This window comes from Saccopteryx bilineata, chromosome 4 (assembly GCF_036850765.1).
Source record: "Saccopteryx bilineata isolate mSacBil1 chromosome 4, mSacBil1_pri_phased_curated, whole genome shotgun sequence".
Taxonomy (NCBI): Eukaryota; Metazoa; Chordata; class Mammalia; order Chiroptera; family Emballonuridae; genus Saccopteryx; species Saccopteryx bilineata.
Genome location: NC_089493.1, coordinates 145130742 through 145147613, shown reverse-complemented (window position 1 = coordinate 145147613; position 16872 = coordinate 145130742). Strand labels below are relative to the sequence as shown.

The 16872-nt window shown below is 34.6% G+C and overlaps 1 protein-coding gene across 1 annotated transcript in view; it reads left to right on the top strand.

The window, feature by feature from the left end:
- Positions 1–474: 474 nt before the first annotated feature.
- POU6F2 (POU class 6 homeobox 2) overlaps positions 475–16872 on the top strand; it is a 602035-nt gene continuing 585637 nt past the window's right edge. Inside the window, 2 exon segments of the mRNA XM_066276613.1 lie at positions 475–493; positions 496–578. Of these exon segments, the coding sequence (XP_066132710.1) occupies positions 475–493; positions 496–578 (102 nt within the window).

Sequence of the window (16872 nt, the reverse complement as noted above, 5' to 3'; positions counted from 1 at the left end):
TGTAGAGATTTCTGCATACTGTCAAAAGATCATTTAGCGAGTGTGAAAATAAAATCATTAGGGTCAGTTTAAGAGAAGTAGCGTATATAACTATAATTGAAAAAAATTATGAAGTACATGGAAATCAAAATCTCAATTAGTGCATGAAACAGTTAATTGTGTTTTTGTTTTAAATATAAGTTCCTAGAGCATTAAAAAAAAATCCTCTTAGGTTTGTTAAATCTTTAGTGGAAGATTACAGCCAATGTTTTGTCTTTGGTGAATGGCTGTTTGTCTCACTTTATTTACTTGGTATTGGATATTTGTCAATGTCATTTCATATCTATAGAAAATCCTTACGCTCTATGGAGGCAGTGAATGTATGTATGCATGCCTGCGGAGGTCACATGACAGTTTCATCCTATTTGGTGGAGCAGCTTGACTTTTTTCCCCTTGCTTTTGGTGATGGTTGTGAGTGCAGAAGTTGATTGACAGATGCATGCCAGAAACCCCCATCTCCTTTTCAAAGACAACATATGATGGATTGCGATCTCTCAGCCCAGCAGAACACAGGGACCATGCAAGCTGTAATTGGTCAGGTATGGATTCAGCCATTTCTCAACTCCCCTTTTTTCCGCAAGGGTCTCACCATATCATTCACATAATTCATATTTACAGTACCATCTTTCTATCTGTGTCTCCAGCTACCTGCCAGCGTAGTGCTGAAAGTGTGAAAGGCAAAAGGCACCCATTAAATCTAGCTAGGAGAGCTCAGCTTGAAACTTCATTATGATATTTAAAAACAAAAAACTAAAACAAAAAATAATTGAAGAAAAAAATCTAATTTATAATTTGGTCTGAATGTTTTAAAAAATCCATTTTTAAGACTATATGTTCTGTTGAGATTGTGATCTCTGAAAAAAAGTGTGAGAGAACAAGTGTTATTTTTCCTAGGTAGTAGTTAAATTCTTTCTGTTCAATATTTTTATTTTTATATTTTTGTATTCTCTCTTCTCTCTCACTCTCCCTGGAAAATATAAATATATAAAGACACGTGCCTTTACTTCTAACCCAGCTGTGTGATTGAGCCTGGAAATGTAGTGGTAGTCTTAGCTGCTGCAGAGGGGCAGTCTGCAAATTAAACACTGACACAATCAGGAAGGTCCAGGTGGTCTGCTTGCGTGTCCTAATGCGATCCAATGCAACAGCTTTAATAAACAGCTTTATTTAGTTCCTCCTCCCTGTATCCAGGGAGGTGAAATGGTCTGGGGCTGCTGTGATGAAATACCAGAGGAATCCCTCTCGGAGGCCTCACAAGCTGATTTTCAGAGCTTTCCTCTTCTGTCGTCTTTGTCTTCCAAATGGGTCAGTGAGTCTTGCTCTTTCTGTTCGGTGTTTTCTGTTAAATTGGTACTTTCCGTTTGTGTTGAAATGTTTGCATTGTAAGCTAAATAGGGAGAGGAAAGAATCATTGTATTTTCATTTGCCTTCAGATAACTGAAGTGGTGAAAGAAATGCTAGTGCCCGCTGCAAAGGAAGGGTGATTTTTCTGACTATGATGGGGGCGGGGTGAGGAAAAAGGAAATCTATGTGGTTTGTTTCCCTTTTTTTGGTAATGTATTTTTGACAAAAATTTTCTACGTTTTCTGTTCTTACTTGCAAACTATTAACTTATCAATCAGAAAATGGTTATGAATATGGATAAACTCCTAAAAGTTGTGTGGTTTTTTTTTTTTGCACACTTTTCAATCCAGATATACTAGCAAAGTGATGGCATAAAATTAGTTTGCTGTATGTTAATAGTATGGGGCAAAATATACCATCTTATTCTGTTTTCAACAAAATTATAGCAAAGAACTTTAGGGTTCTGAAAGCATATGGTTTATTAATACCAGTATGTTTTATAATGTACTTTTAGATGGAAAATATAGATCTATAATACCATGTTTCCACAGCTTTCCACTCTTCTAAAAGCAGTAAATATATGTTTTAACAGAACAATATTATTTCAACTTTCAAGATGATTTTGTTATACAGACATATATGAAGTAAATGAAGTCTTTAGACATATATTTGTCAGGAAAAAATATGCAACTTCTAATTTTATATATTGTTAATTCAGTGTAAATGTTCAACGATGACCAAGTTGGTATATGAAATATAGATAAAATAATTAAACTTGGCATACAGGATTAAATAGATACCTGTTAACAAGACCAGTTTGTGTATAGACAAAACAAGCTCCTGATAACTGTCTTGTTTAATAAAACTTAACTTAGATTGCAGCCTTGTTCTCTCTTCTATGTGTTACAGTATGATCTTAATACTGTGCAAAATTAGTGTTTCAGTCCCAAAAAAGATATAGGATTTTATTTTGTATATATTTTTCTTGCTTGGGAACAGAAAGGTTGGTGAAAAAACAAGAGATATACTTGTAATTCGTTATTTAGTAATATTCATTGGAAATAATTGCACAGGCATACACATTTAAAAGATTCACATATATACTTTTAAAAATAAATGATTATACACTTTATAGATATCAGACTTAACTTCTAATTTGTCAGGATTTAAAATGGGCTATTATTACATAATTTTGTGTTTTGTATATACTTTAATTTTTAAGGGCATAGTAGGTTCAGGACCTAGTTGTGTTAATGACTTGTTATGAATGCTTTGTAAATAGTTGTATTGAAGTTTTCTGAAGATTTTATATTTTGTAAATTATTTAAAAACTCAGGTACTTAAGTCAAAATAGTAAATTATAAAAGCAATTAGTCTGAAGGTTGTAAAATTTTCTCTACTAAAATGTACAAACCAAAATGGTTATTACTTTTAAGAACTGAAACACTAAGTATTCAAAAGGAAAGAAAAATAGTGCATTGTCCTATGTGTATATCTTAAGAGTCAGAAAACTTAAATTAAACCCATATCTATAGACATAAAAAGAAAGGTGGCATACAGATTTGAAATGATTTCCTTTTAATTGTTATAGCACAGATAAAAATATTGGTTCAAATGACTACTTTGAATAGTAAATAAAAAAAAGTGAAAATACTTTTTATTGTTTTGCAGTCACTCATAATCAGAAAGAGATGATTTATTTTTCAGGTCTTGATTTCAAATATCATGTATACCTACTCAGCAAGTGTGACAGTCTCATTCGATAATGCAAATGTTTGTGTGTATTCCTTCTCAAATACATATTGCAATAATAAATATTTTTGTTCTGTTTCTCTGTTCTGAGTTCTGTTCCTAAATGGCTTGAGGTTGGAGGAGCAAATAAACAGCTTTCAATGACATTTTCCATTTCAGAATACTGAAAGATTTCCTTGAAATAAGATCTTTAGGTTTTTTTCATTTACCTTTAGGATCAAATACCCAGTTGTTTCCACTGGCAGGGAAGAGCAGACCTCTGTGTTGCTGGTCATGATACAGCTCAGGGGAGGTTGCTGGTTCGTGGAGCAGATATTGCTCATATATGTTTTCCTCCAGGACTTTCTTTCCCCCAAACAAACAAATAAGTAATCTAGTACTTACCATACTTCCAGCCTAGGATATCAAGATCAAGAAACTTGGCTCATTCATACAATAAAAACAGATTTTTGATAGTTATCTATGCCAGCTTTCTTATCCCTAGAACTGTAGGATGGATTGCTACCTGGAGATGATTTTTTAAAATACTTTAAATGGTTAAGCAGGTTCTGAATATTATTATGGGTTTGAATATTATTTAAAAATGAAGACTCATGTTTTCACCTCTCATGGTCTTCAAATGTTTGCTATATCTTCCTTTGCCCACCTGAGCTTGTGAGTGACAGAGTAGTTCATCAGTCTTACAGATCTCCTTTTTTTTTTCTCTATCTCATGCAGATGGGTCACCGTGTCCAATCCTCCTTCTGGCACTTCTGTCCCCAGAGGAGCCTGGCCAGTCTGCCATCTTGATGCACAGGCCTGAGGGTCTGGGTTGGTCTCATGTGTCTATGTACTGACTTCTGCAAATAGTACAGAAGTTATCAAATTAGTTGTTACAAGACAACAACAGATGAGGCAAATTAGATAAAAATATTCATCAAACATATCCACGAGTATTTTGGGCATGGGAGACACAGCAGGTTAAAAGTCCTGCATGCCCTTGCAGTGGACACGGATAATGTACTAGGACAGGAGTGAAGAAACCAGGTTTTAGAGCATTGCAAGTGCAATCAAAAGCTTTTGTAGCTTCCCTTACCAGTAAAGTGGGTCTTTTGCTCAAAGTCAATTTATACAGAGTTTAAAGCAGTTGAAAGTGGCACATTAGGAAGTGAATATGGTTGTCCCACATGAGACTCAATATGCTAATAACAGCTCAGAAAGGGAGTGAAGAGAAGGGTGCATTTGGCTTAACAGTATCCCAGTGATGTTTTCTCAGATGAAGACACAAAATATTCCATTGTTCTAGTATCAAAAACAATTTTATGTATCATTTTATTCTCTCCTCTCTTGTTCCAAAATGTATTTAAGGTGACTTTAAAAACAATGTGCTTACCTAGATCAAACTGAAGCTGAAATGAAAAGGAAGTGGCCTCCAGGAGGGGACCCGGCAACAATAACACACTTGCATGTTGTCCTTAGTCCATTTACACTGATTTTCATACCTTCTATTTGAAAATTAAATTTGGGGCTAACTAATCCTGATTTACACATACCAACCATAACTCATACTCTAAAAGGATACTTTTTGTAGGTGTGACTTCCCTTTTTGAAACTGACATATTTTAACAAATTTATATTTTGAGGATGTAAAATTATTTGGATTTAATTGTGAATACTTTTTTTCATGGTCTTACAGGTGAATAATATACTAGAAAAATAGATAATTAATTGAAGATTATTCTTTCTGAATACAAAATACTGCTAGTATTCTTTTTGTGTGGAACTCACCAAAATTGAATTTATACTATATATTTCTAATTGACCTTACATACTTCATTTAATACTCCACTTATACTTAGAGAAAAGTTAATGGTATATATATATATAATATATATATATATATTATATATATATATTCTATCAGATGAACTCAAATTTTATTACCTTTAAAATATTTTAAAATTTAACTTAAATGTATTTTACCTGAGCAGGTATTTAAATTGTAAAGCCAATTTTGTCCATTAAAGTAAAATTAATCACTATAGTAATTATGCTATTCAATATTGCTAATAATTATACTAAACAATCAGCACATGAAATCTGACTTTGAAACCAAATTTTCTTTTCAATTTATAAGCTCAGTTATTAAAACTATGTATATTATTCATTTCAGTGTTTAAGAATGTAAAGTTTTTGGATTCATATCTCTAGAATATGGAGAAAGGTTGCTGAAACACTTAAAATATAAATGCTTCTGGAAGAAAGTTATAATGTAACCTGTTTATGTGGAAAATCTATAATACTTGTTGTGGAGATGAGTGAAAGAAGACATTCTTTTGTTGACTGTTTCTTTGCTGAGTAAACTACATTTTATCAAACATATTACTCTTTCATCTTTATTGTTTACCAAAATCAGAATTTAAATAATATCTGCAAATACTATAGAACTCTACTTTTTAATTGCATTGTGATATCCTGTAAACTATTATTTTTTTTCTAACACTTGATTAAGTAGAAAGCAAGGTTGTGAAATAAGATGCAAATTAAAAGCATCAGGCTTGAAGAAAAAATATGCAAAAATATGAATATTGACCATAACTTGAACACTAACAGAAAATCCAAATTATGCAACTTTTAAATTACTTTGTATTTTGTGGCCAAACTTTTACTTAAGAGATAATAGCTGTGCTAAATTTAATTTTAAACCTCTATTTGTGTTCTTTTTCTTTCTCCCTATCTTCCTTCTGCCTTCCCTTATTTTCTTCTTTCATTTTTATTATTATTATTAATAGTAGTAGTAATATGTGAGATGTGTGTCCAATAAAATAAATTACCCAGCAAGCCTTGTTCTGGGATTATATGTCAATTACTGGGTTAACCATGTTGTCTAAAATTCTAATCAAAATTCATACCAATTTTACTTTTTTACATATTTTTTCTAAATCTTAATTGAGAAAGGGGTTGTATGAGACTGTCATTACATTTTAGTAAGATTCATTTTTCTTTTTATTATTTTCTTGTTCTTCCAAATTCTACAATGTAAGCCAAATATGCTAAAAAGTATTTAGTATTTATTTAATAATTTTTTTTGTGGTTTGCCTGATGCTTTTGTTATTTTCCTTCCGTCAGCTTTTATTGACTGTATTGTTATTTTAGAGCTACCCCTTCTTCTAAATATAAAACTGTTGTATGTAGATAGTAACAAAATAACTGAAAATAACTGCAAATGTTTCTGATTATTTCTATAAAGGCTGTTCTCTACGTTTTGAAACACTTTATTTTTCAAGTTGACTGGTTTCAGAAAATAACTTTTTTGTTTTATCACTAGTTTTAAAACCCCCATGATATGAAGGATTCTTTCTTCCAAGGACAGAGATTAGCTGTTGATATTCGACACTGACTCCTGGTGAGCCGAAGCCCTATTCCTTTCAACAGAATTTTTCTAGCCTTAAGAATCAGGAAAAAAAAATAGAGGATCAACAGAATATTCTAAATTTTACCTATTTTCAGTTGTTTATTTCCCTCAAGGGGTGGATTATTCCAGTGGGTAGAAAGATCTATACAATTTCTAGCTCCTGCCTCCTAAGGTCAAAGATGCAAAATAATGTGTTGACAACTTGAGTGAGAAGGAAATAGTTACTCAAATGCATTGCTCTGGTATTTTGCTCTTTTCCTTCACTGCTATTTCATCAGCTTTTCTCCTCTTTTCAACTGCAATCCAGCGTGAGTTTGATGAGTAATAAGTGTAAAGTGAAGCCTTGTGGACTGCCTAGGCAGCAAAGGGCACTGGAAAGAGACAAAATCTGAAGCAAAACAAAGAAAACGGTAGCAGAAAACACGCCAACACACTTGCTCTTTAGTTAGTCTGTTAGTTCTTTTGTGATCTTACTTCATCTCCACTAACAATTTTAGATCACACAAATAAGCAGTAAAACAGTACTTTAGGAAAGGACAAATAAAATTAATAAACAAAACCAAAAAGAAAAAGAATCCTTGCCTGACCTGTGGTGGCGCAGTGGATAAAGTGTCAACCTGGAATGCTGAGGTCACCGGTTCAAAGCCCTGGGTTTTCCTGGTCAAGGCACATATGGGAGTTGATGCTTCCTGCTCTTCTCCTCTTCTCTCTCTCTCTCTCTCTTCTCTAGAAATAATAAATAAAATAAAATAAAAATTTTTTAAAAGAAAAATACCTTTATAGTGCTTGTGTTATAGAACACAAATTTCAAAACACTGCTTTTGGACCTTTTTGAGAGTTTAATCAGCATTTGGGTGCTGTGAAATCACAGCCTTATTAAAATAGGTGCTCTTCATATTAATATGATGTTGACCTTGTTTGCATATTTTAGGACCTCACTTTTTTCATTAATAATTAGAAACTATTTTAAGAAGAAAACATTTATCCCTTGCATCTGAAAACTGAAAGAAACGAATATACTTTTCACAAATTAAATACCTACTACATGGTGTTTTTAACATGAATCAGAAAAACTCACTCAGGTAAACTCTTGAAAAGAATAAAGTGCATCATTTATAGAGAACTGTTTTCAGTGCAGAATTCATATACAATTTTTTTTAAAAAGTGAAACAATTGTTGAAAGTGAGAGGCAAATACTACAACAGCACAAAAGCATGGATGTCAGAAATCCTGATTGATATTGAAGCTATATGAAAAAATAGGTAGATATTTCTTAGATCTTTAGTTGTATTCCTCCAAAATTGAAGGCCAGCATGGGCAAGAGTGGAGCCAGGCACATAGCACTGGGCTGGAACAGGCCAAACTTGCTTCAGATGGAGCTGATACCTCTGTAAGCCTTCAGTCACACTGGAAAACAGGGCTCTTTCAACCATTTGGAGAAAAGATTGAGAGCTGGGACAAATGTAAAGTGCTGCTTAATGTGCACGAATAAAGACAAGATAATCAAGCTCATTTTACTTAGTGTCAGTCTCGATGAGTCATCATTATGGTCAGGGCAAACTGTGGTCTCTGGGCTGAAACAGTTTTACCCATTTTTTTTTTTTAAAACAGAATGTTCCAGCTTGGGTCTTATATCCTTAGGGTTTCAATATTGAATTCTGAATCGGGAAACTTAATCTTGCAGCCAGATTTGACAAGATACTGTTTGAATGGTAGGCAGAAGTGATGATTGTGGGACAAAACGCCCTGGGTCAGAATTTGGGAAAATGAGAGATTTTGTGGAAATTTGGCTGTGATACAAGAATTCTAACTTTGAAAATGTCTCACTGTTAATATTAGCAGATGGTATTCTAGGATCTGAAAAGTAGAACACTGGTGTATTCATTTTCCCTGTTTTGAATCTTTAACAGGGTAAGTTTATATACATTCTTAGTTGGATTTCTTAGTATATATCTAATTTTTCTAATATAAATGGTGTTTCTAGTATATTCAAAAGGTTTCTGGGAACAAAGGATAACATTATTGCTCAAGACCAGAAAATCACACTTTGTTGGCAAAATATTAATATGGAATTCAGGAACTGAAACTTTTTATTTGTGAGAACAATTTTTATTTGTAAATGAAACTATGTCTAGATTTCCAGAGACTAAACAATTTAGCGTAAAAATAAAAACAAAGCAATCTAATTAGTGAAACCATACACACAAATACACCTTAGATATTTCAGGAATACTTGATTATTTAACTCTAATAATCTTAAAAAAATTTTGTCTCTGATTTCAAGTTTCATACATGTAAAAATTATGTTAGGTGTTTACTTAACATACTGCTGCTCTCAACTAAGTTATTCAAGAGAATGGCTAAATAATTTGCAACTTTTAGAAGTCAAGATTATTGTGAAATTTGTATATGGAGTTGATAACTGTACTGTAAAGGGATGATTGTTGTGGTCATTTCCTTTCCAAAAAGGGGTGCTTTGTTTTGCAGTATACTTCCATTTTATAGCTACTTTCCACTAGTACTGAAACATATCAACTGGGAGTCTTTTCTCTCTTCCTACTATTATCCATCAAGTAGAATTTAAGCATCCAGTTCAGGCAGAGCTAGTGGAGCATCTATCTGTGTAAAACCTATAGAACATGAACACAATTTTTGCGTGCAGGTGATCGAGGTGAGTTACGTGGTGGAATCCTATGAGTCTTTTGAAATATTTTATTTTTCATTTAAAAATTTTTTAAAATTTATTTTAATTTTTTTGTATTTTTCTTAAGTGAGAAGCGGGAGGCAGACAGACAGACTCCTGCATGTGCCTGAGCAGGATCCACCTGGCATGCCCACTGGGGGCGATGCTCTGTCTATCTGGGTGTTGCTCCATTGCAACCAGAGCCATCCTCAGCACCTGAGGCAGAGGCCATGGAGCCATCCTCAGTGCCCTGGCCAACTTTGCTCCAGTGGAGCCTTGGCTGCAGGAGGGGAAGAGACAGATAGAGAAAAAGGAGAGGGCGAAGGTTGGGAAAGCAGATGGGCACTTCTTTTATGTCCCCTGGCCTGGAATTGAACCTGGGACTTCTATATGCCTTGCCGACGCTCTACCAATGAGCCAAATGGCCAGAGCTTGGAATTTTTTATTAAGCAAATTATAAATGTAATACATGCTTGCAACAATACAGGAGAGTTTAAAGTGAAAAGCAAGTGCCTTATCATTCCATACTTCAAAAATAACCATAGGCAATAACTTATATATTCTTCCAGAAATTTTTTATGCATATATAAAATTAGGAAAAAACCCATATTTTTTTAAGTTAAAGGAGGGAGATAGACTCCCACATGCACCCTGGCCAGGATCTAACTGGCATCCCCTGTCTGGGGCTGAACCTCAGACTAACCCAGCTGTCTTCAATGCCAGGGGCCATCACTCGGACCAACCGAGCCATCCTCAGTGCCTGGGGCCAGCACTCGAACCAGCCAAGCCATCCTCAGTGCCTGGGGCCAGCACTCGAACCAGCCAAGCCATCCTCAGTGCCTGGGGCCAGCACTTGAACCAACCAAGCCACTGGCTGTGAGAGGGGAGGAGGGAGAGAAGAAGGAGAGGGAGGGGAAGAGAAACAGGTGGTAACTTCTCATGTGTTCCCTGACTAGTGATCCAACCCAGGACGTCCACATGCTAGGCCAATGCTCCATCCACTAAGCCAACTGGCCAGGGCCAGAAAAAATTTTTATGCAACCTGAGTAGACCTATAGTATGCATACAGTTCTGTAACTTACTTTTATATTTTAAAAATGTATATTGAACATCTCATTACTACAAATAGATCTGCAATATTCTCTGTAGTATATATACTGCTATTTAATCAGATCTCTTTTCTTTTTTTAAATTGAGGTATCACTGACATAATTAGTTTTAACTGTATAACATACTGGTTCAATATTTGCACATGTTTCAAAATTATCATTACAATAAGTAACCAGTTTTCTCTTTAGCTTTTAAAAAATGTTATTCTCTACAATGAGACTAACAAATAGAGATGTTAAATTTCTTAGCATAAAAGGTTCCAGAATCTTTCAAGTTGCTGTAATTTTAAAAGTAAAGTATAGATTTATGCCACAAGAATAGATATTTGTTATTTATGTGTTTAATACTCAAACCAATTAAAATAGCAATAAAATCACAATATTTTATTTAGTAACAAAGAATTAAAAAGAGATAATGATGTAAAGCGCCAGTTCTCAAGCACATACATTATAATTTTAAAATCTTTGTTACAATCACTGAACAAAGTGCTTATTTTCTTTCATGAGTCTTAATGCTATTTATTAAGATAATTGACAGAGATATATGTTTTCAATGCATTATTCAGTTAGTACACCTAGGTTAGTGAAAAAGAGACCAGAAAAATTCATGGTAATTAATGTCAGTTGAATTCCTGTTTTCTATATTTCATATTGTCAGACCAATCTCTCAGCCATAATTCATAGGTAAAATAATGCAGTCAGGAGAAAGGCTGAATCAAAACTAATCAGATGTAGCCCTTGAATTCAACTTGTTTAGGGTTTTGTGAAGGTACACAAGATACATACTACTTAAATATTTAAGAGGATGTAAAGAAACTATGATCTACAACTCTTTTAGGATATGTCAGCTCATCATCTTAATCACATCATTTCACATACGCTAAGAAGAAAGTGAAGGGCTACTAATGAAATGCTACATTTGTATAAGGGATGAAAGTGTGAGCTGACTGTGATTTCTTTCTCAGAATTGATTCTATGGAACTGCTGGTCGGGTGGGTGGATGTTTTTTTCCCTCTCTGTCCTTCCCTGCAGATGCTGATGCAAGTTTCCTGGATAGGAAATGATAATGCTTCACTTACAGGTATAAAAGCAGCTGGCTCCCTCACCAGAGGCTCAAAATAGGTTTTCAAAAGCAAATTTCAGAGAATATCATTGAGAGTAATGCTCTCATTTGAAACTTGGACCTGTGAGAAATAGCTACAAATCATCATTCCCATTTTATGGAAGTGTAAACTGACTCAGAGAGCACAAAAGTCTTTTTTTATAGCCAGCTACTGAGTAGAAGTGAGGTTTGAAGCCAGACATTTCTTCTAAGGGTTCACTGTTTTCCTCTACACCAGTTCTTAATGTTGGCCGCCTTTTAGAGCTGTGTGGGACAGCCTTTGAAAATATGATGTGCAAGAGCCATTCTCAGAAATCTAGTTCAATTTATCTGGGTATTGGTATTTAAAAAAAGATTTACAGGTGATTCTAATGCATTGTATCATAGTGCCTCTTAAAATGAATGAAGGTTATTTGAAATCATAAGAAAGGAGGCAGTAAAGATTAAGTAACGTAAGTCTTCCCCATCATAATTTCACAGCAGAAGAAGGAGTAGTGGTTAGTTTAGTATTTAGAGAGAGAGAGAGAGAGAGAGAATGTGTGTGTGTGTGTGTGTGTGTGTGCTTGCATGTGCATGCACAGGTGTGTGCTCAGTGGAAATCTTGTAAGTTTTGTTGAATATCTGAGATAATGTATGATAACTTTTTTCATCCAGCAAAGGGCTAGATATCATCTCAAAAGTAACAACACACTAGTGAGTCTACAATTAGTGAGCACTTACAAGTCGCTGAGCACTTCACAAGGATAATTTAATCCTCACAACAGCTCTGTGAGGTAGTTACTGTTATTACCGCCATTGTGCTAATTAGGTGACTAAGTAAGTGACAAAACTGAAATTTGACCTAAAGATGTTGAGGGCTCAGGTATAAAACCTTCATAATACACATCATGTTTACTTATTTTTTTAAAGCAGATTTTTATGTCAGAAACGTCTCTTGTTTCTCCCTTCTCGCCTCCTCTCCTTATCCTTCCTCTCTCCCTACCTCCTCATGATACATGATTCATTCATTTACTACATAAGAATTTTACTTTTGCCATCATTACTTGTCATAATTGGGCTTTGCACGGTGGTTTGGAAAATGATTCTTTTATAAAATACAAAACAATGATGTAGATAGTGAGTGGAAGAATGGAAAAAAAGTTGCTATTCTCTGGTAAGCTTCCATGAAAAGAGTTGCTCCTAACTAAATAAGGAGTCAACCTGGCCTTGATTTTCTAGTCATCTGTAAGATGCACCTTCAGTCCCAACAGACCTTAAACACAGTTTTGTGCATACATGAGGAACAATATATCTGTAGACAATTTTAGGGAAGGTTTAAAAAGAATTTTATGTTTTATTATATATAAAATATAAAGTATTATAATATATATAAAATAGAAAACAAGTTTGTATTTTAATAGTTCTCACTATTTAAGATTAATACCATCACTCTTTTGTCTTTCATGTTTAAAATAATATTCTATTATCTATCTATTTATCCATCTACTTTTCTAATATTCTTGCCTGAATTTGAATTCGATCATTACATTTGCAAGATGAGCTTGTTTTTTTCTCTTCATGTTTTATAAAAACTCAATAAAATTACAGCCTAATGTGCATTGGCACATCAAAACTAATATTTATGGATTAATTATATTGTAATTAAGGATTATGGTTATGGGAAATTGATAATTCTACCAAGAAGATATTTTTTAACTAAAATTTTGGAAAACTTTTAAATAATATTGTGGCATTTATTCCATTTAAATTCCATTTTTTTTTCTTAAGTGGAAAGTGGGGAGGCAGAGAGACAGACTTCTGCATGTGCCCTGACAGGGATGCAGCTGGCAAGCCCCCTGTAGATCGATGCTCTGCCCATCTGGGGCTGTAGTTCTGTTGCTTGGCAACCAAGCTATTCTAGCCCCTGAAGCGAGGCCATGGAGCCATCCAACCTCAGTGCCTGGGTCCAACTTGCTTCAACTGAGCCATGGCTGCAGAAGGGGAAGAGAAAGATAGAGAGAAAGGAGAGGGGGAAGGGTGGAGAAACGGGTGGTCGCTTCTCCTGTGTGCCTTGACTGGGAATTGAACCTGGGACATCTACATGCCGGGTTGATGCTCTATCACTGAGCCAACCAGCCATGGCCTCAAATCCATTTAAAAAAAAAATAAATAAAGAGTATCTTTTAAAAATAGATTTTGGAGAAAGAGGAAAGAAAGAGAGAGAGGAAAACAAGATTTGTTTTTCCACCCACTTATGCATTCATTGGTTCTTATGTGTGCTCTCACCTGGGATTGAACCCATAACCTTGGAGTATCAAGACGATGCTTTAACTCAGTGGTCTCCAACCATTTTTGGGCCACGGACCGGTTTAATGTCAGAAAATATTTTCATGGACCGGCCTTTAAGGTGGGATGGATAAATGTATCATGTGACCGAGACAAGCATCAAGAGTGAGTCTTAGATGAATGTAACAGAGGGAATCTGGTCATTTAAAAAAAATAAAACACTGTTCAGACTTAAATATAAATAAAACAAAAATAATGTAAGTTATTTATTCTTTCTCTGTGGACTGGTACCAAATGGCCCATGGACCCGTACTGGTCCGCGGCCCGGGGTTGGGGACCACTGCTTTAACCAACAGTGTTACCCAGCTAAGGCCAATAAAGGGTATTTTATATTCTGCTTAACTGTTTTGAACTCAATTTCTTCCTGTCGGGTGGCATTTTCAACATTTGTGGACTTGGAGATTGCAATGGGGCTGAAAAAGACAAATCTCACCTCTACTCAGTAGTTTGACATTTTCACAAAACAAATACTTTGCATTTCTATGTTATGGATGTAGGACCACATAGAGATTTATTCTTTTTTTTTGTGACAGAGATAGAAAGAGACAGAGAGAGGGACAGATAGGGACAGACAGACAGGAAGGGAGAGAGATGAGAAGCATCAATTCTTCATTGTGGCACCTTAATTGTTCATTGATTGCTTTTTCATATGTGCCTTGACCGAGGACGGGGTGGGGGGGCTACAGCAGACTGAGTGACCTCTTGTTCAAGCCAGCCACTTTGAGCTCAAGCTGGTGAGTCTTGCTCAAACCAGATGAACCTGCGCTGAAACCGGAGACCTGGGGATTTGAACTTAGGTCCTCTGCATCCCAGTCCAGTGCTCTATCTACTGTGCCACTGCCTGGTCAGTCAAGATCTACTCTTAAATACAGTATATCTTTTAACATTTACACATAATTTAGTTACATTAGAACTTGTGGATATACGGTTAAGAAATAATATGATGATTTGGTAAAATGAATCACCATGATCTTCAACAAAGTATTAATTGGTTTGGAACATCAGAAGTGAACATCAGTCTTGGTAAAAAACCATGATTTTTGCTTGGGTCTGGTAATCTACTGGAGTGTATTTTATATCTTGGCCCACTTTCATTGTTATACCTACATCTCTCTCCCAGTAGCCATTCTGAATCAAAGGAAGGAGACATGGTCATTCAAACAGATGAGCAGAGTTTTGAAAACATCTCCTGCCAAAACCCAGCAGTGTGGAAAATTGTTGAGATTGATTCTAGTGAGGTGTATGCTAAAATTTAAGAAAATAGACAAGAATATGAGTAAAATATTCTGTGCATTAAGATCTTTGAAGATTTTCTCATTCATTCACACCTCTTTTTCTTCAATAATTCTTGATGTTTTTTTTTTCCAGTTGGACCAGATCTTTATAGAAATAGTGTTTAAAAAGAAACATTGAAGGTGAGAAATGATTCTGCATCCTGATTATTTAGTTAAAGTCAGCACATAAAGTTGATATCATATCATTACACAGGGGGTCAAATTATTTTAATGAAAAAATGAATGGGAGAGTGTATCCTGACTCACTAGCCATTATTTAATTTTAGGAAAAATTTTAATTATAAATTACTAAATAAAAATCTGCCTCATAAACTCATTTTTTAAAAATTCTACTGGTGTTTCAAGGAGCAATAAATGAAATTCTTTCTTTAAGTCCTGAATTTATTTTCACTTTATTACTTACAGAACTCGTTGAGAAATGTGGTTTTGCATCTGCAGCCAGAAGGGCCTGCTAATTTTTGATCTTGGAACATCCTAATGAAGGAAAGTTTGAGTCTGATGAAGGGACCCATTAACCTTGGATTTCTGCCTTCTATTGGGACTAAGGCAAAGGGAAAAATATCAAATTCCTATATAAATGTGGAGGACCATGGATATCAGATGTCACTCACCACTGTATTCCAGAATTTTTCCTCTTGTAGGTGAGAAGTACATTCATATGAAAACAGAACTTCCACCACTGTCCATTTTCTGAACAATTCCTTTTGTCCTGTTTTGCATGAAATGGGTGATATTGCTGTTTTCTTGTAGCCAATGTCAGACTGAGAATCCAAACAAAGGGGTTTGAATGAAATCAGGTCCTGGTTTTTCTGTATTTTTAGATTAGACTGGTGAAAAAGTGGTTTATTTTCCTTTTCTTCTCTATCTCTCTACTCCTGCAGTCTTTTTCTTCCCCTTCTTTCCTTCTTCTCTGTCTGCCTCTCTCCCTTTATCTCTCCCTCTCTCCTTCTCTCCCTCCTTCTTTCCCTTCCTCGCATCCATCCATCCCTACCTCATCCATCCATCCATTCATCTATCTTTCTTTCTGTGAAATTGGGCTATAATTATCTTAGAAAAAAAGAGTTGAAAGAGTTGTGTAGACCACACAGACTTTTTCTTTATACTTTCCTGTTCTCTACTTTCTTAAATGACTTTATGTCTAGAGGTACATACTCGCATGTAGCAGGTAGTCAATAATTACTTTGGACTGATTCCTGCATTACAACTGTTGCTCTTCTAATTTATCTCAGTAAAATGCTCTTCTTACTTGGTTTTGAAACTTTGAGTTGCCCCTGCTTCATTTAATTCCTTCTCATTATGTGCCTGAGAATTTTTGTGTGTGTTCTATTTCTAATTTTATTTCAGAATATGTAAATAAGCTATCCTTAAAAATTATTATTTTCTATTTTTAAATTCATATGTCTAAAAGAAAAGAGGCTTCCTTAGTTGTAGTTTTATATTTATATTCCATATTCCATATAATTTGAACAGCCACCACCAAATTATTCAATGTACTCTTATTTTTAGCACATCATAATGTTGAACCTTAATACACACAGGACAGAGAGAGGGTCTTATTAACAGATCTTAAAAAACAAAGATGGTGGAGAATGGGGGCACAAAATTTGTGTTTCAAAAGTTTATATTCACTAGATGTTGAGTTGTATGTGGATCAAATAAACATGACATGACCAAAAATAAAACATGACTAAAATATATCTTGTAGATCTGATATAGTTTTCAGGGACTGCATGAAAATATTCTTATATTGGTTTAGTGCTAAAAAGAAATATGTTCTAACACTTAACCAAATATTCCTTAAAATATTATTCTGGGTAGAAAAATTACTA